The sequence below is a fragment of the Sorex araneus genome, chromosome 1 (genome assembly GCF_027595985.1).
Source record: "Sorex araneus isolate mSorAra2 chromosome 1, mSorAra2.pri, whole genome shotgun sequence".
Taxonomy (NCBI): Eukaryota; Metazoa; Chordata; class Mammalia; order Eulipotyphla; family Soricidae; genus Sorex; species Sorex araneus.
In genome coordinates this window covers 321,555,793-321,583,605 of record NC_073302.1, presented here as the reverse complement: position 1 = coordinate 321,583,605, position 27,813 = coordinate 321,555,793, and the positions used below count along the sequence as shown (strand labels likewise).

General features: G+C 44.3%; 1 protein-coding gene across 1 annotated transcript; it reads left to right on the top strand.

Annotated features, from left to right (window-relative positions):
- The first annotated feature begins 764 nt into the window (after positions 1–764).
- On the top strand, positions 765–15,604 carry TRIML2 (tripartite motif family like 2). Its single transcript, XM_012933152.2, has 7 exons — positions 765–953; positions 1,443–1,538; positions 2,604–2,786; positions 4,788–4,928; positions 6,233–6,255; positions 6,410–6,510; positions 15,036–15,604. Exons 1-7 carry the CDS (start codon positions 765–767, stop codon positions 15,602–15,604), a joined length of 1,302 nt encoding a protein of 433 aa, XP_012788606.2.
- The last annotated feature ends 12,209 nt before the right edge of the window (positions 15,605–27,813 follow it).

Here is a 27,813-nt window from a genome sequence, read left to right as displayed (position 1 = left end):
GAATTGTGAGAACATTCTGCATATCTCTCTATTTTGGGGGCCAGGCACAGCTGTGCTCCCTGCGTAGGGGCCCTGCAGCAATGCCGAGCAAGCCTCATGTGCATGCAGGCTTTGTCAGTGCACTTAAAAGCTTTCCCAGGGACCTCTGCTTTTAAGGAGGGTCCGGAAGAGGCCGCTGCCCTGGTTCTCGGGCTTGCGCGCCTGTGCAGGGAAAGGGGTTGAGCCCTTAATCCGCTCCCCAAGTCCGCCTTTGATGCCCTCTTCCAATTTACATCAAATTTCCTGCTAATTGCCCAGGAGCCTCCGGAAACTTCAGAACGCCTCTAGCTGCAGTTATTCATCTCAGCGTGTCCAGAGGCTTGTGGGCGTGACCTTGCACGTGGCTGGGTTCTAGGAACCTGGGTCTGCTTTCCTGGCTTTCCTGCTAGCTCCGTGAGCCCGAATTACCTTCCCTTTGGGTTTGTTGTTGTTGTTGTTTTGCTTTTTCTTCCTTTTTTTTTTGTTTTTGTCTTTTTTTAATTTTTTGAGTTTTGTGCTCTTGAGCCGTTTGTGGTTCCCGGGCTTGGACACGGAATAACCGCGCGCCCTCCGCACTGTGCTGTCCTTCCCTCCCGGCCCTCTCTCGCGTTTCTGATGTAGACGCGCCGAGACCCACGAGTGATCGCGCACCGAGGAAGCCTCCGCCCGTGCCTTGTCCAGAGCCCACGGAGACCGAGCGTGCCTTTCCCGAGACAGCCCGGCCTTCACCGGCGTCAGCTCTCTGCATGTCCAGAAGACGTACACCCCAGGCCCAGCGAGAAACCCCAGAAGATGGCATCTGCGAGCTACATCAAGAGCCCTTGCAGCTCTTCTGCGCCCAGGACTGTGTCGTGCTCTGTGTCATGTGCTTCTGTTACCAGGATCACACTGGTCATGTGGTGTGTGAAGTCGGGGACGCTGCACAGCATTGCAGGGTAGGTTTCCTGCAGACGCCTGGGCACTCTGGGCTATCTCTGTCTATCTTTAATAAGGTGACACCTCCTTTTCGTGGTTTATAGCTATGATTTTGTTCTGTTTCTGTTTTGGCACCACACTAGCTGACAGTGTTATGAAAACAACTTTACAAATCACAGTGTTTTAATAAACATAAATTGTGAAAAAAGAGGAAAAAAGTTTGGCTCCAGCGTGATGCGCTATCTCTCTAGCCCCTCATTTTGGGTGTGATTTCGATTTTCCTGATGAGTGATACCGCATACCTTTATGTTCACCTTTTAGTGCCTAATTATGTCTTTATGGGGGAATCTCTTCACTTTGTGGGGAGGGGCCCACGCCTGGCAGTTTTTATGCTTGCTACATCAGGGAATGAGCCCAGAGCCTCACATGTTGGAGCCATGTGCTCTACTCCTGAGCATTATCTTATCCTCAGCTCTAAGACCTGCAGTTCTGTGATTTCTTCTCTGCAGACGTTATTCCTGGGGATCTTGAAAACACTAAAGGAGAAACTTGAGGTAGCCAAAAGCATCTTGGCAGAGGAACAAGAAAGAATGGTGTCGGTCCAGGTCTGTGCTACTTTGGGTTCTTAGGGGGAATGATTGGTAAGCTTTTATGTTATAAATCATGTAAAGTCCCAGGATTGATACCAAAGTAGGAAAACTGTTAGAAAAAGTTTGAAGCCCGTCTTGTGTCAAGAGCAAAAAACAAGAGGGAACTGGAGAGAGAGCTCTGCAGGTTCGGTGTGTATTGTGCATGCACGAGGCTCGCGTTTCATCCCTGGCACCACTGAGTGGTTCCTATGATCTCCCCCAAATTCTCCCCAAACAATTATTTACTAAATAGGGGCTGGAGTGATAGTGCAGTGACCCGGGTGCTGGCCGTGCAAGCATCTGACCCAGCACCCAATAGGGTCCCCTGAGCCCTGCCAGGAGTGATCTCTGAGTGCAGAGCCAGGAGTAAGCCTTGAGCACAGCCAGGTATGGCCCAAAAAATCAACCAAAAGAAGGAAAAAAAAAAAAGATAAAATTAAAAATGAATGAGAGTTCACAGAAAAGAAACCTTTTTTTTAAAAAAAAAAAAAGAAAAAGTTAATCTATTTATGGTGGGGTCTGCTTCCATGCTCTGTGCCCTCAATCTCCCTCAGTTGGGTGGATGGTTCAGCGTCAAGGCCTGGGGGTGTAGTGCCAGGGATTACTTGGCATCAATTAAAAATTTTTTAGGTCTTTTCTTAGCTCACTGAGCTGGTTGGTGCCTTATTTTTTGAAGTCAATACTCTTTTTATCATTTTCATGTTCTAAATTTGTATTAGTGTCCTGGCTCATCGTCAGGCAGAATCTTTCTTTTTTATTCATGCAATTTTATTTTTTCCCCTGTTCTTTGTATGTTCATGGCAAGCTACCCAGAGTATCACGCCCGCACGGCAGAGCCTGGCAAGCTACCTGTGATATATTCGATATGCCAAAAGCAGTAATAATAAGCCTCACAATGACAAACGTTACTGGTGCCCGCTCGAACAAATCGATATGAGCAATGGTATGACAGTGAAAGTGACAGTATACCCTTACTGGAATTAAAGTTTATGATTTAGTCAGTGGAAATTAACCTGAAGGTCTGCCATATCTATGTTGAAGGGAGAAGAACAGAATTTTAGAGAGATGATTGAGTCTGAACACAGGATATTATTCCAGTTGATAATTAAAATAAACGAGAAGAACCTAAAGAACCACCAGGGCAGCATAAACTGGAAAGAATTTGGTTTGATTCAACTGAGTGAGTTTGCAAAAGAAGTTGAGAAGTCCCAGGAAACTATCCAGGTAAGATGCTGCCATGGTGCCCGTGATTAGGGAATGGGAGACAGACGAGCATCTGCTAACAGGGCGTTGCGCAGGGCTAGGTTCAAGCTTCACCACCATCTGGCCTGCATAGAGCATTTCCGGGTGGAACTTGGGAGGCTCCCAACCCCTGCCAGAGTGGTCCTGCTGGACCCAGGCACTTCAAGACCTGAGCAACACCACGTTCTCATGCCTTGGCAGTTAACTGCTGCCCTGGTTGACTCAGGATCACCAGGGCTGCTGCTTGACCTGGGGTATGTTCACCCTATAATTCTATTGCTGATAACTGATCATTCAGATGATTTGTAAGTATAGAAATACACATGCTTAAGGGAGCACTGTAAACATTCAGGATGGAATTAAAGGTTTAGAAGTAACCTTTGGAGAATGGTATCTCATCAGTCAAGCCTATTGGTGTCATGTTATTACTAGCCTCTAAAGTGATGATTTATCTCTGACTCAGCTTTTTTTTTTCAAATGGGGTATTGCCCTTACTTCATGATATTGTGGGGATTCAGTGAACTATCTGTATAAAGCTTTTTAAATAGTGTCCTATACACAATTATCTATGAGTAGGTATTAGGTATTATAACTGTGATATTTACTGATAGCAGTACACATTCTTTATCCATCGATGTATGGGAAGTGGGAGAGAGAATGAACTGTCCACAACATGGAATGCAAGTCAGCATTTAAAAAAGGTGACTGTAAGAAAAGTTGATACTGTGTAAGAAAAGGTGGTTCTGTGTGTGAAAATAATACTGCTTTCCAAAGGTCTGTTTATTAAGAAATGCAAATTTTCAGATTACTCATCTATATTTCTATCATAAACTCATTTGAATTCTCTAAGAATAAATAAAACAAGGCTGGAGCAATAGCACAGCAGGTAAGGTGTTTGTCTTGCACGCTGGCCGACCCGGGTTCGATTCCCAGCATCCCATATGGTCCCCCGAGCACGGCCAGGAGTAATTCCTGAGTGCAAAGCCAGGAGTAACCCCTGAGCATCGCCGGGTGTGACCCAAAAAGCAAATAAATAAGTAAATAAAATTTTTTAAAAAAAGAATAAAACAAGGGATTTAAGAGATAGTACAGTGACTAGAGCACTTGCCTTATATGTCGCCAACTTAGGTTAGATTCCTAATACTACATATAGTCCGCTGAGACCTGCCAGGAATGATCCCTGAGCATAGAGCCAGGAGGAAGCCCTGAGCATGACTGACTTTGGTTTCAGAACAAAACAAAATAAATAAACTGAAGATGTGCTGATGTATCTAAGTATCCTTGTGAGGATAAAAAAGAAATAGAAGGACCTGAAAGATTGTACAATGGATAGAAGGCCTGCCTTGCCCTTGGCTGACCCGAGTTGGTCCCCAGTTCGATCCCCAGTATTACATGTGAGCCCCCAGTCACAGTAGGAGTGATCCCTTAGCTCAGAGCCTGAAGTAAGTCTGGGTGTGGTTCAAAAACAAAAACAAAAACTCAAAAGAACATGAAAGAAAAGATGTTGAGGGGCCACAGGGGTACCCACTGGGCCCAGCACATGTGTTGCATATATGTGTCTGGGGCTCATTTCCTGCCACCTCATGATCTCTTGTCAGTGCCTAGAAGGAAAAGAAGTGGATATTAGTGACTTAGTTTTTCACTTCACTGAATTTAATTTTGTTTTTTTTAAATCAAATTCAGCTCTTTGAAGAAAGGGCAGTTTCTGGACAGCAACACATGATTAAATGTCTTTTAGGTATTTGGGTGGTATTTAGGTGTGATCTCTATTAGGTATGGGTTATTTTGTGAGTGAGTGGACTGCATGTGTATCATAAGCATAAATAGATTTATGTATGGCCTAAAAATCAGATCTCCTGGGCTTCCTACTTGACACAGACATCTTTTCTAGGGTGATAGGCAGCAAAGCAGTTTTTTACAGAAGATGGCGAGATTAGTAAACAAGAGAAATGCCAATTATGAGCAGTAATTGTGCTCTTGCAGAGACTGAACAAGCTGAGCAGAGAAAACATGATGAAACTGCAAGAGAGTGAAGCCAAGCTCAGGGAACAGATTTGCAACCTCCAAAAGATCTCAACAGAGTTAGAGTGGAAGTGTGGGCAATCTACCTTCGTGTTGCTCCAGGTAAGAGCCTGGAAATAGGCATCATTGCAGTATTTGGGAAACAAGAAGTGGAGAGTCCTCCTTAAGGTGTTGATTCTGGGACATTTCTGGAGGGTATATTGCTATTTTTTAATTTCTAAAAGCATTTGAACTTTCATTAAGTTCATGCCAGCAGCTGATTCGCAGTACTTGACTCTCACCTTAAAATTGTCTAGTAAATTTGAATGGAGATGTCTCAAGAGGTATAACTAGTACTCAAGTTGTGATACAGCCATTCAATAGAATGAAGATTCTGCAGCCTGAAAAGGATGGAGTAACTCAAGGATTTATTAATTTATTAATTTATTTATTTGGACTGGAGCGATAGCACATTATTTTAGGATAGGGGTCACACCAAGGTGTACTAAGAGTCTACTTCCAGCTCCCCCAGTTCCCGAAGACAATGGGAGGGCTTCAGGTACTGTAGCACTGTAGCACTGTCATCCCGTTGTTCATCGATTTGCTTGAGTGGGCACCAGTAATGTCTCCATTGTGAGACTTGCTGTTACTGTTTTTGGCATATTGAATACGCCACGGGTAGCTTGCCAGGCTCTGCTGTGTGGGCAGGATACTCTGGGTAGCTTGCCGGGCTCTCTGAGAGGCCATGTACTGAACCCAGTGAATTATCTCTCCAGCCTTAGAATGGAACGAACAACTTTGTGGGCACTAAATTATTATATAGTCAAGGCATAATAAAACGAAAAAATTATGCAGAACAGCCTTTAGTTTGGTTTTAGAGGATGTGTACACCTATAAACATAAGCTTGTCTCATAGACTACCTCTAAAAAGAAATATCGTCAAAATTAGTATAGTAACATTTCATACCTTTTCATCAAGCGAAGTCTTTGGAAGACTCGCTCCACTTCCTGCTGTCATGGGCGGTCATGGCTCGTGTTTGTAATGGCTTTCTCAGGAAGCCATTTAGGTGCCTTTTCAGAGCCATCCCTGTTCTAAAAGGTTGCAGGGATATGTGGCCCAACTAGTCAATCCCTGACAGGCTCCATTCACCCCCTAGCCTCAAAGTCACCTTTTCATGTGCTCACTTCTTGCCCCGTCTATTGTAGAAACAAATAGACAGTCTTCGAATGCTATGATAAACTGACTCGCATGAGGGAGAGTTACTTCCTTGACTTCTCTACTCAGTATTAACATTTTTGATTTCTGAGAATTAGTACCATGACATGGAAATCAAGTTTCATGATTGGAAGAGAAGTTGTTTTTACAACTGACCAAAGGCTTGACTCAAGACCCAAGAGTAACCTTCTCCTTTCTCTTCTCCCTGCAGAATGCGGGATATTACTTGGAAAGGTGAGTTTTCATTCTGAAACCATTTGGGTGAGAGTTGGATTCAGGAGCACAGGAGGGTGCAGGGACGGGGACAGGGAGGTCAGGGAATGAGACCCGTGCTTTGGAGGGGGCGCCCTGGGGCCTGCCAAGAACTCAGATTACCATTTCTTTGTAGGGGGGAGTCGCTACTGTACCAATGTCTAGAGCCGGCCTGCATCACAGAGCTGAGTTTATGCCATGTATCAGGAATGAGCAAAATACTCAAAAACTTCCAAAGTAAGTTGTCATATCTTCACGACGACACATTTTCTTTTTGTTATGGGTTCTTTTTTTGAGGGGGGCGGCAGCATGGATGGGGGCAGGAGGGGACTGTTTACTCTCAGCAGTGCTCAGAGCCTCCTTCTGGCTCTCCTCAGGGGTCACTACTAGCAGTTCTTAGGTTATCATATGAAGTGCCTGAGATAAAACCTGGGTCAGCTGCATGCAAGGCAAGTGCCTTAACCCCTGTACTATCTCTCTCTTCATTATAATGTTTAAAAAATCTTCTGATTATTGAGGTGTCATAGGCTTGCAACATTGGATATTTTAGGAATACAATTTATGTCTCAGTGTATGTTCCCATGCCATGCCCACTACACTGCAGTCCATTGTACACCCTGGTCTCAGTCTTTTATCCCTCCCTTCCCCAGCTCCTCCAGTAACTTCCATTTTCTAAACATTATTGGAGAGTTAGTTCTGGTTTGCCCATGTTCCCTTGGTTTCCTTTGTCTGAGGTCATTCAGTGTTTGGATTTATCCTTCTGATTTTTTTTTTTGGTGGGGGGGCACTTTTTGGATCGTACCTGGCAATATGCAGGGGTTACTCCTGGCTCTGCACTCAGGAATTACCCCTGGCAGTGCTCAGGGGCCCATATGGGATGCTGGGAATGGAACCCAGGTTGGCTGCGTGCAAGGCAAACACCTTGCCCGCTGTACTATTGCTTCAGTCCTTGTCCTTCTGACTTGGTTAACATGTCAATCACCCTCTAGTTCCATCCATGTTTTCATAAATGGAAGACTCCATCTTACAGCTGAATCATGTATTTCATTTTAGAGTTGAATTGTGTATACAGACACATTTTCATCCACTTACCCATCATGGGGCATCTTCGTTTTATATAATACATTTTATATGTACTTATATTATTGTCTTTTTTTATATAATCCTGTCTTAGCTGTTATGATTCTGTAATGAGGGTGAGTGACTATTTTCAGATTAGTGCTTTGTGTTCTTCAGATACCTGGAGTGGAAATTCTGATTTATGGCAGCTGTTCTGAATGTTCTGAGAAATCTTACGGGCTGGGCCAGTTTATGGCCCCCATCGACAGTGTACAAGGGTTCCTTTTGTTGCTGTTGTTTTGGGGCCACACCAGGCAGTGCTTAAGGCCCAATCCTGGCTCTGCTCAGGGATCATTCCAGGAGGGGCTCATGGGACCATATAGTGTCCCCGGGGATCGGACCTAGATCAGCCCTGTGCAAGGGGAACATCCTCCCTTCTGTAGTGTTGATCCTGCTCTGGGTTCCTTTCCTTGTATACACTCAGTGCTCGTCTCTGGTCCTTTACGAGAGCCCATTCTCACATAGGTGAGAGCTGATACTTTCACAGGGTTTTTCTTTTCTGCATAACCAACAGTGAGTGTTTTCCTTGTGTCTGTTAGCTGTCTCTGAATCTTCTTTGAATTAGTGTCCAAATGGTTCTGTCCATTTTCTTTGATCTTTTTTTTAGTTCATTTTGCTCTTGCTCTGGCACCAAGCCTAGCAGTGCTCAGGGACCACTCTAGGTGTGATTCTGGGGAGATGCATGGTACTGGGACTTGAACCCTGGATGTTAACATGTGTCCATGTGCTGTAGTTTCGTGAGCTGTCCATGCTTCCTTCCTTCTACTGATTCGCTTTTAGTTTTTGTTTTCTAACTCCTTTAGATTAGGTTGTTTACTTTTTATTTCTCTAGTTTTCTGCTGTAAACCTATATTATTCCCTCTTTTTTTTTTTTTGTATGAAACGGTGGGGTTGATCCTGGCAGTGTTGGTGAGGCTTTGTGCCAGGGATTGAACCTTGAGCTTCTACAGTGCTCTGCCCTTTGAGCTATCTCTTTGTTTCATCTTATTCTGCCTTTGATATAGCCCATGAGTTCTGATTGTTTTCCTTCTTTTTCATTTGCTTGCAAGGTGTTTTTTGTTTGTTTAAATTTCTCCTTAGATTTTCTCTGTTTACCAAACATTTTATTCAGACACATATTGCTTTATCCATATGCTTTTGGCTTTTACATCTTTATTTCTTCTGTTTTTTTTTTTTTTCTTTGTGGTGGTCAGAAGAGATAACATGGTTTGTTTTCATGGCTATATTGGCACTTGTTATGCCTCTAACAAGTGATCATCTGTCTCTGAATGTCTTGTGTGCACTAGAGAGGAATGTGTACTCTGGCTCTGGGAGGTGAACAGTGCCCACCAGACATTTTCTTTTGTGTGCTTGAGAATGAAGCCTTTCTTCTACAATTCTTTTACCAATTTCCCAGCCCACAAATATGTCTGGAGGCAGATTTTCGCTAAATGTTTTGCTCCTTAAGTGAAAATTGCAGCATGTGTAATGAAAGATATACTTTCTATACCATAGCTGTGCCTGGATGTCCTGAAAATGGGCTCATTTTCATTCTGTGATCTTTCGAGTGTGACTTTTTTTTAATGTAGATGATGCTAAGTGTTGCGTGAATCAGTAGATTAGATCTTTTTGTTCAGGAGTGGGATTCCATTTTATTGGCTTGCACATTATATTCCTTCTGGCCAGCTTGAGTTGTTTCCAACTCGATGCCCATAATGTTCGCTTAAGTATATATTTGCTTATGTGTGTATGTGTACATACATATATTTGTTTATTGTGTGTACATGTATTTATTTAGTGTGTGTATACATACCTACTTTTTTCATGTTTATTTAGGGGTGGAATTGTCAAATTTCCCCCCCTCCAGATTTGTATTTCTGCCAGAAAATCCATGAAATAATTTGTTTCTTCATATCTCCATTACCATTTATTTATTACTGCTTTTCTTGTAGTGGCGGGATTTGAGATACAACAAGCATCCAGGTCACTCCTCATGGCGCTCAGGAACCAGATGAGGGATGACACGAGAGTTGATCACTCAACTGCTTGTACAATATTTCCAACCATTGTTTTTTTTTTTTCTAAACAAAGAAAAATAGGTGTTTAGCATTATAGCATTTCTATTTTCTTTTAAAATTTTTTTAGTGACATTTCTGGGATAGAGCAATAGCACAGCAGGGAGGGTGTTTGCGTTGTACGCGGCTGACCCAAGTTCAATTCCTCCATTCCTCTGGGAGAGCCTGGCAAGCTACCGAGAGTATCCCGCCTGTACGGCAGAGCCTGGCAAGCAAGCTACCCGTGGTTATTGGATATGCCAAAAACAGTAACAACAAGAATCACAATGGAGACGTCACTGGTGCCCGCTCGAGCAACTCGATGAACAGTGGGACGACAGTGCTACAGTGCAGTGCTATTTCTTAGAACCTTGTTCACTGTACAACTAATTTGTCTTTTCTTAGAATTTATTTTATTAATTGTATCACAGTGAGATACACAGTTGCAAAGTTGTTCATGATTGTTTCCATCATATAATGTTCCAATATCTGATTCTTCAGTGTACATTTCCCACCATCAGTGTCCCCTGTTTCCTTCTCAGCACCCTCTAAATCCCATCTCCCATGGGCATTTTTCTTCTCTGTCTCTCTGATATTTTAATTTGCTTTTCAAAATAACTCATGATAGACCATTTGTATTTATTTTCTGTATCCTCCTCTTTGGCAAGGTATATTTTCTTCATTAAAAACATTGTTTTATGGTTTGTTTGTTTTTTTAGTTTTGAGATTCCTTGTTAAGTTTTGATTTTTTGATTACCATTTTTTTACTGCTGAGGTGTTTACTGATATTTCTCTCCTCAGTCATCAATCAATTTTTCACCTATTAGAAGTTAAAGGATCTGAGAGACAGTATGGGAGGTCAGGCATGTTGCTTTGCATGCTGTCCACCTCAGCTAGATAAATTTATGGCTTCTTGAGCACTGCCACATGTGCCTTAATACCCCTCGTCCCCTATAATAATAGTTATTGTAATGAAATCAGAAGGTTTAAGATTTGAAGTTTAATATATTTTTTTAATATTTTGGTGTTACTTTCTGAAGGAACTGTTGTGATTTGATGGCTATTATTGTAAATTTATATATCAGTTTAGAGATGACGTTGATTTTTTTAGAGGGGAGGGGCTTTTTTGATCACACCTGGTGTTGCCCAGGGGTTACTTCTTGCTTTGCACTCAGGAATTAGTCCTGGTGGTGCTCTGGGGACCATATGGAATGCTGGGAATCGAACCCAGGTCAGCTGCATAAAAGGCAGGTGCCCTACCTGCTGTACTATTGCTCCAGGCCTGATTTTGACTTTTGGTATCATCTGTATTTTGTACTTTGTAGCATTCAGATATTGTACATATTGTGCATACTTTACCAGACTGCTCCTAAGTATTACTATTGTTATTTTATTAAGAAGGGAAAGGAAACAATTCACCTGCTGGCATTGAAGTGTTTAAGGAGAGAAAGCAGAGAAAACACTGTTCCAAGAGTGCCGGGTGGGGGCTTCATGAGGGAGCACCCAGTACTTTAATGTTAAACTTTTCAATTGGACACATTATTTTAGTTTGGGGGGTTATACCCAGCTCTGTGCTCAGTCAGAACCCCTTGGTACTCGGGACCTTATGGGTGCAGGAGATTTGAACCAGGGTCTGGGGGATGTAAGGCAAGTACCTTAACCCCTGTGCAATGTTGTTACTCAGTGGCATTTTAAAATACCAATTTGTAGTTGAAATTACAGTCATTTTCAATTTATAGTTAGCATATACAAACTATGTGCATGTCCATTGATATATTGTAAATTAATTTTTGAGAGCTAGTGATTTTCTTACAGATTTTTTTGGGTAGTTTTCTACAAAAGTAGTTATCTGTGCATATAAGATGATTTAATTTGTTCCTTTCTGATCTATAAGGGTTTTCTGTGATTTTTTTCTCCCCTTCTCACCTTATTGTGTTCTGCATAAGTCCTTCTATGTTTTTTATTTTTGCCTAGCTCTTGATACCTTTTTTTTTTTTTTTACCTTTAGTTCAATGTTGTAAGCTTTCTGTAGTTGTCTTCCATCATATTGGGGATGTTCCCTCTATCCTGGTGTTTATAATTTATCATGGATGGCTGTTGACTTATTAAGTACATTTTCTTCTCGGGGATGGGGTGATTAGACTACATCCAGTGGTGTTCAGGCACTATTCCTGGCTCTGTGCTCAGGAGTGCCCCTGCCAAATGGTCAGTATCTTACCTCGCTGGTCTAGTTCTCTAGCACCTTAAATACATTGATTATTTCTGCCAGAATATTAGTAACCAAGGATCCCATGCAGGGCAAGTGCTCTAGTGTGAGCTACAGTCACACTGCATGCATTGCCCTCCTTTTCTTCTTCTTCTTCTTTTTTTTTTTTTTTCACTTTTGGGGTCACACCTGGTGATGCACAGGGGTTACTCCTGGTGGTGCTCAGGGGACCATATGGGATGCTGGGAATGGAACCTGGGTCGGCCACGTGCAAGGCAAACGCCCTACCCACAGTGCTATCGCTCCAGCTCCTCCTTTTCTTCTTAATGTAATAAGAATTGCTTTTGGATGGGGTTTGGAACACATTCAGCTTTACTCAGCTGTACGGGGGGAGGGGGAGGTGTTTGGTAGTGCTTGGGGCCATCTTTGTACCATATGCAGCTGCTCAGGATTAACCAGGGTTGGCAGCTCATAAGGTGAGGACCTCAGGGCCCCCTGTCCTCTTTCTTCCCCCATGAATTGCTTTTTTTCTCCCTCATTAATCATGCCATCTTTTGTATTTTTGTTTTATATATGATTAGATTCAATATCCTAATATTCTGTGAAGAATTTCTTTAAAAAAAAACTATGTTACATAGAATGTTCTCATTTTCTTTCCGTATAGTCACCCATTATTTCCTTATTAAACACTGGGCTGGAACAATACTATCGCGGACAGGGCACGTGGCCGATCTGGGTTTGATCCCAGGCACCCCATATGGTCCCTAGAACCTGTCAGAGGTGATCCCTGAGTACAGAGCCAGGAATAAGCCCTGAGAATTGCCAGATATGGTCCCCAAACAGAACAGAACAAAAAGTTTCATTCAAGTTGTTTTTATTGATTGTGGATAACTTATTTAATTCTTTGTCAAGTATGCGGCATCTAAAGTCCTGTTAATCTCAGTTGAATAGTGTTTCCTTTGTGGGTTTATGTTTAATATGTCTAGTAACTCAATAAACCTTCCATGTTTCCTAGCCTATTTTCACAAATTATCAAGGATGCAGAAAGAAGGTCTTTGTTCCCCACACCTGTCCCCACCCCACACCCAGAGAACTCACATTTATCTTGTGAGTCCTGTGGATACTCAGAACCTGGGGCATGTGAAGTTTAAAGTTCAAGGGTTATGGCTATTAATTTTGCCTTGTGATAGGAATGGGACTATAAGCCTAGAAATTTAAATTTGACAACACAACGTGCTGTTGGATTAGGTAGTAAAGTAAGAAGTAAAGGCCTCCAGTTCTGGTGCTTGTTTAGCTGAAGCAGTAGGTGATGTCCTGAAAAGGAAGAACTGAAATATTTGTGGCAGGAAACTTTTGTTCTTGTTGCTGTTTTTTATTTGGGGGCCACAACTGGCAGTGCTCAGGGGTTATACCACTGGTTTCTGCACTCAGGGATAACTCCTGGTGGTGTTCAGAGGATAGAACCCAGGTGAGCTGTGTGCAAGGCAAGTGCCTTGTCTGCTGTGCCATCACAGCAGAGATAGCTTGCTTACCTGCGGGAGATAGTTAAAATTGAGGTTCAGTGGGTCCAGAGAGATAGTATAGGGGGTAAGGTGCTTTCATGCCTGGGCTTGATTCCACCACAGCATATCCCTGACAACAGGATTAGTCCCTGCCCAATGATGGATGTGTTATAACCACTCAACCCCCACCCCTTCCAACACCACTGAAAAGTTAAAACAAAACTGAGGCTTGATCAAGTCACCAAAGTGGAAAGAGTACAAGTAATAAAATTGATGACCAGGATCAAACCTTGAGAAATCATAATTGCTACTGGATGGAAAGAGATCAGAGAAGAAATAGATACATCTCGCTTTCATCAAGCTTCCTTACTTTAGATTGTTTTTTTTGTTTGTTTGTTTTTTTGTTAGTTTTTTGTTTTTGTTTTTGGGTCACACCTGGTGATGGACAGGGGTTATTCCTGGCTCATGAACTTAGGAGTTACTCCTGGCCGTGCTCAGGGGAACATATGGGATGCTGGGAATCGAACCTGGGTCAGCTGTATGCAAGGCAAACACCCTACCCGCTGTGCTATCACTCCAGCCCCTAGATTGATTTTAAAAATACATATATTTAATCATTTTAGTTTGAAGTTAATACTCAGAAGTGCCGGCAGAGAAACCCAGGCCTCCCTCCCTCAGCCTGTTGACCCATTTTTCTGACCCTCAAGTTTGACTTTCAGGAAGATGCTTAAGAGGTTTTATGCTTCTGCTACTAATCTGCTACTTTGTGAATCACTCCATGCCCAGAGCCTGCTGGCAGCCATTTCTCAGCATCTGTGGCAGGCTCTGGTGGCATTTGATGAGTTTAGTTACGGGGAAGAGTGGAGAGTCAGCTTTGTCCTCGGAGACTGATGCCTCTCACTTTACCCGGCTTGGCGAAGCTCTTTGGGGACTCATGCTGGACCAAGTGGGCAGATGGGTATTTGGGGGAGGGCAGACAGCAGACAGCTTTTACAGTGTCCTGGGAGCATTCCTTTAGGGGTTGAAAGTACTTGTATACTGTACCTAGTCCATCGTCGTTGTCGTCTTCCCCACTTTGTAGCTCCTTGCATCATCATATTGAGTCTGTTCCTCTAGACAACGCTTCCCAGCATAGACAATTCCCCAAGCACACCCCCAGCATTGGGCCTGGGGGAGGGTGGGCAGGGGTCCTCCCAGATTTTTTACTTACAGAAGGTAGTTTTTTTTCTTTAATTTTTTATGAAAGAGCTATAATTTATAAAGTTATCGATAGTTGAGTTTTAGACATACAATATTTCAGCATCAGGTCCACCACCAGTGTCAACTTCCCTCAACTGTCGTCCCTCCCTCCCCCAGCCCTTACTGCATTCCCGCCTATCAACTTGACTGGCACATCACACAGTTTCCGTGGTTGCAGCTAAGATCTCATGCTCAGAAGGTAGATGTCTAAGCGGGGCATCAGCTAATGTTTTTCCCTTCCCTCCTGAGCAACAGGCCATGTACCAGTCATTTGGAAACCTCTGCTCTATGAGATTTGTTTCTTGAAAGAAGGCTTCCTAGAGATTTCTTTTCCTTGCTTCTTAAGCTTTCTCTCCCATGTCTCTGCCTCATATCCACTCTGTGGGGAGCCCCCACTGTGTACTGGAAACCATTGGTCTCTGGTGTGGGCATTATTGAACCCCTATGTTAAACTGAATATTTTTTTCTCTTTGGGTTGCACCCGGCGATGCACAGGGACTTACTTCTGGCTCATGCACTCAGGAATTACTCCCGGCGGTGCTCCAGGGACCATATGCGATGCTGGCAATCAAACCTGGGTCAGCCACATGCAAGACAAATGCCCTACACATTGTTCCATCACTCTAGCCCCAAAACTGAATTTTTTAATTTTTCTCCCCGCAGGACCTATAACTTTGGATCCTAACACAGCTCACCCCTGTCTGGTCTTGTCTGAGAATCTGAGAAGTGTGAGGCTCAGAGACGCCCAGCCGGCCACACCGGCCAACCCCAGGAAGTTTGACTTCAGTGCCACAGTGTTGGGTGCGGAGGGCTTTACCTCAGGGTGGCACTACTGGGAGGTGGAGGTGGGGAAGGCAGACAAATGGCAGCTGGGCATCTGCGTCGACGCACACACAAGGGCTGACAGGCCTGGCGCGTCTGAGTGTAAAATCCTGCTCACAAGGTCCGTCATGGGGAACGATTGCACCTTCTGGGTCTCACCCCCTTTGAAAAGGGTCTCTCTGCGGGAGCGCATGGGCACAGTCGGGGTCTTCCTCTACTATGAGTATGGGCAGCTGTCGTTCCACGATGTCACCAAGGGACACCTCATTTATAATTTCTCAAATCTTTCCTTCTGGGGCACGGTCAGGCCGCTCTTTTCTCTTTGTGTCCCAAACGGAGGCTCTGCCACCGACTCTCTCAGTATCTGTCTCCCACCCATCTCAGCGGGCGCCGGGCGCTGTGCCCGTTAGCTGGCCACCTTCGTCTGATGTGAAACCCAAGGCGTCCAGAGGCTCGGTGGCTTGGCCTCGCTGAAGAGTTTCTGTTAAGCAATCTAATAAAGGATTCCTGACACGTCACAACAGTGCAGTCCCATTACTTGAGGGTTATCTGGTGGAACAGAAGTTCCTGAAGTTGTTGATTTCATTGCCCTGAGGAGGGATAACTGGTTTTATATCTCCAACTAAGCAATCTTATTATGATGATTTTTTTAATAAATTGGGGGAGTATGTTATTTTACTTTTTTTTTTTTCTTTTTGGGTTAACTGGCAATACTCAGGGGTTCCTCCTGGCTCTGCAGTCAGGAATTACTCCTGGTGGTGCTTGGGGGACCATATGGGATGCTGGGAATCGGACCTGGGTCAGCAGCATGCAAGGCAAACACTCTACCTAGTGTACTATTACTCCAGCCCTGCCCCAGAAATATTTTTTTTAATTAATTAATTTATTTATTAATTAGTGAATCACCATGAGGGTACAGTAACAGATTTACACATTTTCATTCTTGTGTTTCCCTCATACAATGTTCGAGCACCTCCCTCAACTCATGTCCATTCTCCACCACCAGTGAACCCAATATCCCTCCCACCTCCCAATCCCATCCCCCCTTCCCCTGACCCCCCCGCTTCCCACCTCTGTGGTAGGGCATTCCCTTTTGTTCTCTCTCTCTCTTTTGGGTGTTGTGGTCTGCTATAGGGGTATTGAGTGGCCATCTTGTTTAATCTATTGTCTACTTTCAGCATGCATCTCCCTTCCCGAGTGGGTCCTCCAACCAGAGCTTACTTGATGTTCCCTTCTCTATCTGAACTGCCTTTTCCCCCAGCATGTGAGGCCAGCTTCCAAGCCATGGAGCCAACCTCCTGGTACTTATTTCTACTATTCTTGGGTGTTAGTCTCCTACTCTGTTATTTTATATTCCACAGATGAGCACAATCTTTCTATGTCTATCTCTCTCTTTCTGACTCATTTCATTTAGTATGATACTTTCAATGTTGATCCACTTATATGCAAAATTCATGACTTCATCTTTTCTAACAACTGCATAGTATTCCATTGTATAGATGTACCAAAGTTTCTTTAACCAGTCATCTGTTCTCAGGCACTCAGGTTTTTTCCAGGTTCTGGCTATTGTAAACAGTGCTGCGATGAACATATAAGTGCAAATGTCATTTTGACTATACTGTTTTGCTTCTCCGGGATATATTCCTAGAAGTGGTATTGCTGGGTCGAATGGGAGCTCAATTTCTAATTTTTTGAGAAGCGTCCATATTGTTTTCCAGAGGTCAGCCCCAGAAATCTTATTTTAATTTTGTTTTTCCATTTTTGATGTAATCCTGGATAAACTAGTACTTTCTGGAAGCAGCTTTACACTCCAGACCTAGTTCCCTTTGCACTCAGGGGACTTTCAACACCGTTTAGTGGTTGTTCCATGAAAGCTGAGTCATGAATGACAAGAACCGAAGGACCTACACAATTTAGAGCAAGAAATGCAAACGCAGTGTGAAATGAAGAAATTAGAGAAGCAATCCAGTCTGTGACCCTTAGAATTATGTTAAGGATGCAAGATATTTCTGCAGACAGAATTGGTTATAATCAGTACTTTAGCTTTGAGGAGCACATCATAGTAACCTGTGAAATAGGGTCAAGCCATTGCTGCCACAAACCAGCCATCCCACGAGGGATAATGTTATGTTTCCTAATGTTTATCATTCCAAATGGAGAAGGGTACAGTTTATCACGGTGGGGAAAGAAGTGTTAGAGGAGATTTTAACCATTATCGCTTGTGTTTGTTTGGGGGCCACATCCAAGTGCTCAGGGCTTACTTTCTTCGGCTCTGCTTGCAGATCACTGCTGGGAGGGTTTGGGGCACCATGTGGGGTACTGGGGATTGAAACTGAGTCACCACATTCAAGGCAAGTACCTTACTACTGTACTATCGCTCCATCCCTAAAACTTATTTTTATGTATTCATTTTTTTTTGAAATTACAAGGGAAATTAGGTTCCTTACAGCCTGAAAATTGGCTGTTTGGAAACGGTCCATTGTAAGAGTGTCTTGTATTTACTGTTTTGTTTTCAATCTGATAACTCTGAAAATTGTTTTCGACATCCTTGTCCACCAGAGACTCAGTACTGAGGACATTGTTTAAGGAGGGGCTTATGCTTACTCTCATTTTAACAGTCCTTCATTATAAAGTTCACATGTGGAATTTGAGGGTCAGAGGTGATTGAATTTCCCTCATGTGACAAAGCTAGAGGTCTGGATCCTCAAGTGTTAAGAGAGAGAATATAGCAGGCAGGGCTCTTGCTTTACCTGCAGCTGTCCTATCTTTGATTCCTAGAACCTCATATGGTGTCCCGAGCTCAGCCAGGAGTAAACCCTGAGCACTGCTGGGTGTGCCCGTACCCCTGCCCCTCCCCCCTAAATAAACCTGGATCCTTATTTCAAAACAGTAATATCAAAAAAGTCCTAGGGCTAGGAGAGATAGTATAGGGTATAAGGCTGAGGATGCGGGCAGATAATGTAGGGTGTAAGGCTAAGGCTGGGATAGCATAGGGCTTAAGGCTCTTAGCTGGCATGTAGCCTACCAGGGTTTACCACATTTGGTCTCCTGAGGATCCCAGGAGGGATTTCTTTTTTTCACACCCGGCAATGCACGGGGGTTACTCCTGGCTCTACACGCAGGAATTGCTCCTGGTGGTGCTCAAAGGACCATATGGGATGCTGGGAATCGAACCTGGGTTGGCCGCATGCAAGGCAAACTCCCTTACTCCCCTACTCACTGTGCTATCGCTCCAACCCCCAGGAGGAATTTCTGAGCACACCCACGTGTGGCCCAAAAATCAAATAAATGAAGGAAGAAAACAAAAGCAAATTCTGTTTCGAATTTGCCTAAAAGCACTGGTTAAGCATTGTTCCATAGGGCCGGGGCCATAGTCCAGGGGGTAAGGACTTTGTCCTGTATGCAGCCAACCCGGGTTCCATCCCCAGCACCCTGTCTGGTCTCCCGAGCCTGCCAGGAGTGATCCTGGCACGTAGAACCAAAAGTAAGCCCTGAGCACCTTTAGGGGTGACCCCCAAGACAAAAAGCATAGCGAAACATGTCTGTGGCCTGCTTTTTCTCAGATTTCTAAAAATAATGTTATCTGATTTATGCAGGAAGTAGAGGAAGCATATTAGGATTTCTTGTTGGTTTCGGCAAGACTTAGCGTCCTGGGCTGGAGCAATAGCACAGCAGGTGAGGCCTTTTCCTTGCAAGCGGCCGACCCACATTCGATTCCCAGCATCCCATATGGTCCCCAGGCGCTGCCAGGAGTAATTTCTGAGTGCAAAGCCAGGAATAACCCCTGTGCATTGCCGGATGTGACCCTCCCCCCAAAAAAGCAAAAAAAATAAAAAACCAAAAACTTAACATCCTTTGCTGTGAATATGGAAATTTAGGAAATGTTGCATGCGGCTTTCTCTGAAATGATGAGGGAACTCAAACCTGCGCCAGGGAGATGGCAGGAGAACAGCTTTGCGTGGACCAATCCTGGGTTCCTAGCTCTCTGCCCTCATCTCTCTTCCCTCTGGAACTTGATTGCTGAGGACTTGTTTTCCAAACATAAACCATTCAGAGGGCAAAGGGCTTGCCCTGGATGCGGCTGACCCAGGTTTGATCCCCGGAATCTCATATGGCCCCAGGGACCCTGCCAGGCGTGATCCCTGAATGCAGAACCAGGAGTAACCCTGGAGTAAACTGCAGGAGTAAGCCTGCAGCTCTGGACGTGGCCTCCCAAAACACAAATACCAAACAAAACAAAACAACCCCCCCCCCAAACAAACAGAAAACACAACTAAAAAACATAAAGCAGAACAGAACTTAGTGTTCCTTTGGGTGTTGCTCTGAGACATTGTCTGAAAAAGTGTGTGTGGGTGGGGTATTGTTTCATTGTCCTTAAATCAGGAAAATTTCTTTTGGTATTTTTAATGATCTGTGTAAGTTCTTCTTGGAATCAACTTACTCTTGTCTCACTAATTCCTAAGTTAAATAAAAAAATTAATGTACATTTATCTCTGCATAGAGTATGTCTCTGTCCATCCAATAGCTCTTTGACACAATTCACTAACCATCGAGGTAAGTATCTCCAGGGTACCATCTCAGCCTTATAGACTTTGTACTCAGCTCCCTGTACTTCCTGCTGGTTTGTTTTATTCTCTACAGAAATGGTACTTAGTGATGCTCTCAATGATGTTGCACACCCACCGGTGCTTTTGCAGACTTGGTTGTGTTTTGTTGAAGATTGCGCACTTTGTAGCATTAGGAATCCCAAACATCTCCAGAAGTTGCAGTAGGCCAAGGTGAGCAGTTATTGGGGGAATGAATTTTTGGACTAACCCATCCTGGGTTTGTGAGGTGGGAGATTTTGCTAGCGGGCTGTCTTGGAATACCAGAAATGGCCATTTTGTTGCCAAAACCCAGAATCTGAGTTTTTTTTTGTTTTGGGTCACACCCAAAGGTGCTTAGATTATATAAGATGCTGAGGACTGGACCTGGGTCAGCTGTGTGCAAGCCACGTGTCCACTGAGGACCTGTGAGACATGGAGGCACCATTGAGAGAGATGTCCCTTGACCCTGTACAGCTGATCTCCCCACGTCCCCTCCCACCAGCCTCCTGACCTCATCACTCCCAAGTGGGAAGACTTGGGGCCACCAGGATGAGATGGAGCTGGAGACAGGCTCTTAGGAGCTGGGCAAGGGAACGAGGAAGGAGGCTTCTGGCTGCATCTTGGACACCTTTGTGGCTGTGTCCCTCTAGTCAGATGGCAATGAGAAGCATGGCTGGGCCTTGGAGGCCTAGGGTGTCACTGTTATCTTGTGGTCCACCATGGGCACTGGAGAGGGCTGAGGAGTATGTGGAAGTGTGTGTCCTGTCTTCAGGCTGAAGGCTTTTTGGATCGTGCTTGGAAGAAAGATGGGATAGTTGCCAGGGCCATCTCTGATTTTTGCTAATTCTGGTTCATTCAGCTCTTAGCGATATGTATATTGATATAGTTCTCTCTCTCTTTTTTTTGGGGGGGGGGTCACAACCAGTGATTTCAGGGTTTACTCCTGGCTCTGTACTCAGGGATTACTCCCGGCAGTTCTCAGGGGACCATATGGGATGCCGGGGATTGAACTCGGGTCGGCCACATGCAAGGCAAATGTCCTACCCACTGTGCTATCGCTCCGGCCCTAGATATGTTTTTTAAATTTCTTGTCCTTGCTCTTTCTCTGTCCTCAGTCTTGCAGGGGTTGCATAAATGCCCGTGCCTGACTGGTGTTCACACTTTCTGGTTTTGCTTTGGGGGAAAAGGTGTGGAACAGTGTTGCTCCCTGACGTGCTCAGGGTCATCTCTCCAAGTGTGTGTGTGTGTGTGTGTGTGTGTGTGTGTGTGTGTGTGTGTGTGTGTGTGTGTGTGTGTGTGTGTTCCCTGTCCTCACCAGGGATCACACACCAGTGATTTTCACATCTGTTTTTCACCGTGGTGCTTGCCATGGCTAGCACCCTTCTGCTGAGGTCTGGGAGTGGGGGGCATGGGGCCACATCTGGCAGAAGAGCATACAAACCCTTGACCACAGAATGGCCCTTCTGTTTGGAAAAGGCCACCCTCTTCCTCCAAGGGTGTAGATTCTGGAGGGCCACACGAGCAGTGGTGAGGGGACACCAGTCTAGCCAGCCAGATCAGCTGGATCTTCCCAGGGAATGACATATCACAGGCAGATGGGCTTCACATCACTTTTTGAGGTGTGCCCTGAAGCTGGATGCAGCTCTGCAGATAGTAGAGCTGCCAGGGTGATGCTGGGCCTGATGCATGTGGGGCTCCTGGGCTTTGAACTCCTAACCATGAGCTTGCGAGGTAAGTGTTGTAAGCCCTTGTGCCCTTTCTCCACCACCCAGAAGCCTTTGAAATCCTAGCAAGAATGAATCCTGGGCCATCACTGCGTTTGCTCCAGCTGCTTTTTACCCAAAGCACAGCTGTAATTTAAACCTGGGCAATTATCTAAAGGCCTTCTCCACTGGAGTGGATTTCTTGAGAATGAGGACTGCTTGTTTACTCACCCTTTTATCTTCTAGCGTTTAGTAATCCATAGCACACATTCTCAAATCCATATTGAAAATGAGGGAAAGAGCAATAAGCAGTCTGGAAAGTTAATTACAGGACTGCGTGATGACAGCAGAGTGTCTAGCCAGCAGGAAGACTGACCGTGTCTGAGCTGAGAGGTGAGTTTTCATGAACGAAGTTTTGTATTTGCTAGGAAGTCCCTCCTACGAGCTGAGGGCTCATGAAACTGTTCCGAGCTGGAGGATGGTGGTCTAAAGTCAGGGTGTTGGTGGGGCTGGTTCTCCTTGTCCCGTTCCTTCTAGTTTTTTGTTTTGCTGAAGCAATCTTTGGTATTGGGGCTGGGGTTGCACCTGTTGGTGCTCAGGGCTTACTCTGGCTCTGCACTCGGAGATCATCAAGGGTGCCAGGGCTCAAATCCAGGTCAGCTGCATATGAGGCAAGTGCCCTACCCACTGAACTGTTTCTCCGACCCCTTTGGTGTTTGTTTTTTGGGGGAGGGGTCATACCTGGCGGTGTTCAGGGGTTACTCCTGGCTCTGCACTCAGGAGTTAGCCATGCGGTGCTCAGGGGACCGTATGGGATGCTGGGAATTGAACCTGGGTTGGCTGAGTACAAGGCAAATGCCCTACCCGCTGTGCTATCACTTCAGCCCCCCTCCCCCACTTTGGTGTTTTTGACTTAGTGACTTGCGGCTTTCTCTGTCCTCACCTTGGTGTTCTCTCCCTGTCTCTGTTATCACATGGTCCCTGTTTCTATTTCTTTCTCTTTAGGCCTCCCAAACAGTGCTCAGAACAGCCAGACCAGATGATTCAGTACAACAGCCTGAGACTGTGGAGCTTGCTTGGCCTCCCTGTGGAAACAGCAATCATCAGAAGCACCCTGCCATATTCAGGGCCCATCAGCACCATGGCCGGTGGTGCCCGGGGGAGGTGCAGTGCAAAGATTTGAACTCGGTTCCAATAACTCAGAGGTCCCTAACAGTTGCTTCATTTCCCTGACCCATCATTTTAAAAATGAATTTTTTTTAAGGTTTTTGGGCCACACCTGGCTTTGCTTGGGCAAAACTCCTGACTCTGCACTCAGGGATCATTCCTAGTGATGCTCGGGGGACCACATGGAATGCCGGGGGTAGATCCCGGGTCAGCTGTGTGCAAGGCAAGTGCCTATCCATTATTATCTCTTCAGCCCCAACCCCACACTTTTTAAAATAGAGAAATCTGTCGTTGAATTACACTTCCATGGTACTCTTTTAAGCCTTAATAATGACCCAGTTTTCAACCAAGGTAACTCAGGGAATGGGGTGATACAAAGGGCTGCAGTGCATGACCTCAGCCAGCAGGAGGCTTGGGCCAAACTCCTCCCTTCATCCAAATATTAAAGCATTAAGACCACCACCTTCCCCCCACGTTTTATTGTTGTTTGGGGGTCACATCCAGCAGTGTTTGGGGCTTCATGTTGGCTCTGCTCAAAAGCTGCTGTGGAGCTTAGGGAACCATACGCCATGCTGTGGATCAACCCGAGGCCAGCTGCGTGCAAAGCAAGTGCCTGGCTTGGACTTCTGTCTTTCTGACTCTCTCAGTCACTTTTTGAGGTACAGGGAGTGTACCTTAAACATGTTGGTGGAAGTTGACAGGGGGACAGTTAAAATGTAATGGTGTGGCAATAGTTTTTCACAGAAAATAGCAGACTTAAGTTCTATACTATATTCACCTGAGGGGCCTTTCCTTTTTATTTATTTACTTTTTTTTTTCCTTTTGAGTCATACCCAGCGATGCTCAGGGGTTGCTCCTGACTCTGCATTCAGGAGTTACTCCTGGCGATGCTCAGGGGACCATATGGGATGCCGAGGATCAAACCCAGGTCAGCTGCGTGCAAGGCAAACGCACTACTCACTGTGCTATTGCTCTGGCCCCATCCTTTCTTTTTTAAAAATCTTAACATCCAAACTATCCTGCATCCTCCCTCTCCACAGCGTCAAAATACATGGAGATACATTAGGACCCAGGGGTTGTCTTTCCAAGACTCCACAAGGGATGGCAAACTGAGGTCTAGATCAAATAGGCAAGAAACAGAATAACTGGTTTGGTCAGTGGAGCCAGCCCTTTGCATGGCTTGCAGTTTTCAGTCTAGATGCAGTGCAGGGGCGATGGGTGGGTGAGGATGAGATTAGGTCTCCTAGGATGAAATTACTGATTATGGCAAACCTTGAGTAATGAGTAAACATGTGGCTCGTGGGCCCACACCTCCAAGTAAACTATTTCAGGGAGAGTTTATGGGTTACATTATCACTGGAAGAAGCTTTCCAGAACTTAATGTTTTGTTTATCTAGACCTGACAAATCTCCCATTATCTAAGAACTCTCAGGCGTTTTGGCATACTTTGAAATAGTTTATAGGTAATAAATGTATTCCAAGAAAATTTGCTCCATTCTGAAGTTATGATCCAGAAACAGTGCACAACAACTGGAAACTGAAACAGCTGAGAGGGCCTTTAGAGTTGAACTAATAGATTTCTGGTTTCACAATTCATATGCGGAGCTCTGGAGGCCTCAGTTCCTTCCAGCTTAAGTCTTCAGTTTGCAAGTCAGGGCTATTGTCTGAAATACTCTACCTGGACCTAATGAAGGAAAGATCTGTGACCTCACTGCACTGCATTTCCATGGTCTCATACAAAGCAAGACAAAGTATTGGGATAAAGAACCCTAGGGATGGACAAGAGCAATAGTACAGTGGGTAGGTTGATTTGATTTGCCTTGCATGCGGCCTACCCAGCTTTCATCCCTGCATCTCATATGGTCCCCCACTCACCCATTGCCTGAGTGTAGAGCCAGGAGTAACCCCTCAGCATTGTTGGGTGTGGACTAAAAAAAGAATCCTGGGGAATGAAAGAGTGAAAGGATTTATTTTAAACTTTATTATGAGATTGTTGTTTGGGCGCCACATCCAGCAGTGTTTGGGGCTTCATGTTGGCTCTGTGATCAAAAGTTACCTGTGGAGCTTGGGGAGTTACTTGTAGAGTTGCAATACGTTACTTGGGAGCTGCAATTTGCCATGCTGCAGTTACTTGTGGAGTTGCAAAAGTTACTTGTGGAGCTGCAATACGCCATGCTGCAGATCAAATGATTAGAATGTAATTAGAATATAATCAACACTTAAGACATGGAAGTTAAAAAGCACAGATAGGGAATGGAAAGAGATGGAGAGTGTTGAGTGGCTGTTTTGATAAATTGGAAAACATGCAAGAAAATGGGAAACTGGTCCTAAAAAGAACCAAGTATGAGTTTAGGGATTTATCTTCTTGTGGGCAGAAACCATTTTCTGTAGCAAAAGAAGGTAGTAGAATGTCCCAAAATGAGCATTGAATTTAAAAATACTTATTAAAAAAAATTCATTGTAGATATTTGTAGCTGCTTAATCTGTATTACGTCTTCTAGTTCTTCTCTTACAGGTCAATGCTTTGATTTTTATTTTACTGAGCCAGAAATGGAGCGGGTGTGCTCCAGATCATTAGATAGTGATTTCAAGCTATTCTGTTAGGCCATACAGGCCATTATCTTAGTAAAGGTATTTGGAATCAGATAACAGGTTGACTGAGGGGAAGGTGCAGGGAGTTGAAGTTGATGGTGGTTAAAGGGAAAGTGAGAAGACTGGCAAATGAAGACGTAAAGTGGTCTTACTGAAACAGCTTGATACCTTTCGGTATATTTGTCTAATAAAACTGTTAATTAGAGTAAACCAAACTGGGGACATTGGTGGAGGGAAGTGGACATTGTTGAAGGGATTGGTGTGGAAATATTGTACATCAGTGTTTGATGTATATCATGAATAACTTTCATATTGATTTTTAAAAAGTCAACTATATGGCTCTCCAAGCAGTGCCCAGTGGTTCCCAGTTCTCCCCACATCTGAGTCAGTGTCAGGGTCCAAGGCTGCAGTGCTGCATGCTCCAAGGGGCTGGGAAATATCTGGCTCTCCCTGGGCCACCTCCATGGTTCTTTGGGACTCTAAGGCCTCATCCAGCAAAGCTTGGGATGCTCTATGTTGTCACATGGGGTGGGAATGAGGGCACTGAATCCGTGTTGCAAGGCACTTTAACCTCTATACTGTCTCCCAGGTGAAGTGCGGAGTATTTGAAGGAGCTTTCTGTTCAGCTTTCTGCAAGATTATCTGCTATTGTGTTTGCAGTAGAATGGAAGACCTATTTCAGGTTCCTGACTTTGTATTTGTGAAAGGGAATGGGTGTGAGGGGCGATGTAACTTGTTCTCTGATATGTGATATTTCTAACACTCAAAGCTACACCTATATTTGCTGGTGAGATTCAGAATTTCATTTCTCTGCAGGAACTGTACATTTCTTTTGAGAAATTACCATCTTACTCTTCATGATGGAGTTTTATGGTTGTGTAGGGGATGGCAGGGACATTGGTAATGCAGGAAATGAAAGACACTGAAGTCTCCCCCCAAAATATTCTGAAAAAGACAACTGTCTCCCCACTTCCAGTCCAACTCAGCTTAATTCCTTGTGCAAAAGTGAAATATATTGGCAGAGCTAAATTAAGAAAGTGTCAATGGCTGCAGGCCAGTAGAAAGTGGCACTTAAGGGAAACTTAATCATTTTAATATTAATATTTTATTTTTAATAAGACGAATAGAAAATTATTCTTGTAAGAACATCCCTAGAGGGGGAAAACAACATGGAGGTATCCTAGCGGCTCTGGAATGGAAGCTAGTGATCTGGATATTTGATGAGTGATTTTGTGCTTCAGCAACACTGCAATGTTTCTTTAAACTTGGGTCTAGGGGCTGGAGAGAGAGTTCAAAGGGTGAGGTGCTTGCCTTTCATCATGAACCCCTTTTGATTCCAGGTACCACATACGATCCCATCAGCAGAGCCTGGAGTAGCTCTTTAGCATAGCTGGTGTGACCCAGAGTAAAAGAAACACACAAAACAAAACTGGAGTCTAACTCAAAACATGTACTCCCCAGGTTCACGGTTAAAAGTAAATTATAAGCAATAGTTTGAATTGTAGATGGAGGGAAATTGTTTTGGCATTTAATTAAAGATCACTGAAATGAATATTTTAACTTGAGAATATTTTATACTTAGTAAGTTGATACATGTGGTGAGCAGTGCTAACATTTAATGATACCTTGCTAAATTGAGCAGGGCCTTTGCTATTCCTTTAGAAGCAGTGCTCTGTCAGCATCAGCAAAGAATAATCTGGGGTAATAACTTTCCTTTTGAGAAGCTGATCACAGCATGACCCTAGGGCTCTGAGGCTACTGTTTACTTTTCCACCTCTGGATTGTCCCAGTGCAAAGGTCAGAATGAGCAAGCATCCTGAAGCAAAATGGTTGGAGATGGTGTTTTTATTCTAAAGGGATGGTATAAACTAGCTGTTATAACCTATCAGATGGGCCTGACACATAATGCAATTCAGAGATGACCGCTGGACTAAAGCTGTTACTGACTGGATTCCATGGGATGCCAAAAAGACCACGTGGCCGCCCACCAACAACATGGTCAGACTTCTTCGTCAAAACCCTGAATGAACAGTTTGAGGCTCTTCCTGTTCCTGGAGCGAGCAGATATCATTGGGCTACACTAGCATGCGACAGGGACAAATGGAGACATTACTGGTGCCTGCTCGAGCAAATTGAAGATCAACAGGATGACAAGTGATACAGGTGATACAAGTTATAACCTATTTGAATAACTGCTAATAATTCTAAAACTTGCTTAAGAATTACCCCCCCCCCAAAAAAAAAAAGTACTTTACTGAAGATTAACTGCCCATATATACGAGGTAATCTGTCTTTGGACTCTAGATTCTGTTCCATTGGTCTGCAGGTCTGTCCTTGTTCCAGTACCACACTGTTTGGATTACTACAACTTTATAGAACAGTTTGAAGTGGGGAAAGGGGAGCCTTCCATCTTTTCCCTTAGGATTGCTTTTGCTCTTGTGGGTGGGAGGGAAGGAAGAATGACATTGGTGGGGCACGTGTGGCATGTGTGCATACTGGCATGTGTGCTGGGTTTAGAGTTTAAGCACTGAGGAATCCACATTTAAACTGCCTGCTTGGTGCCTCTTACAC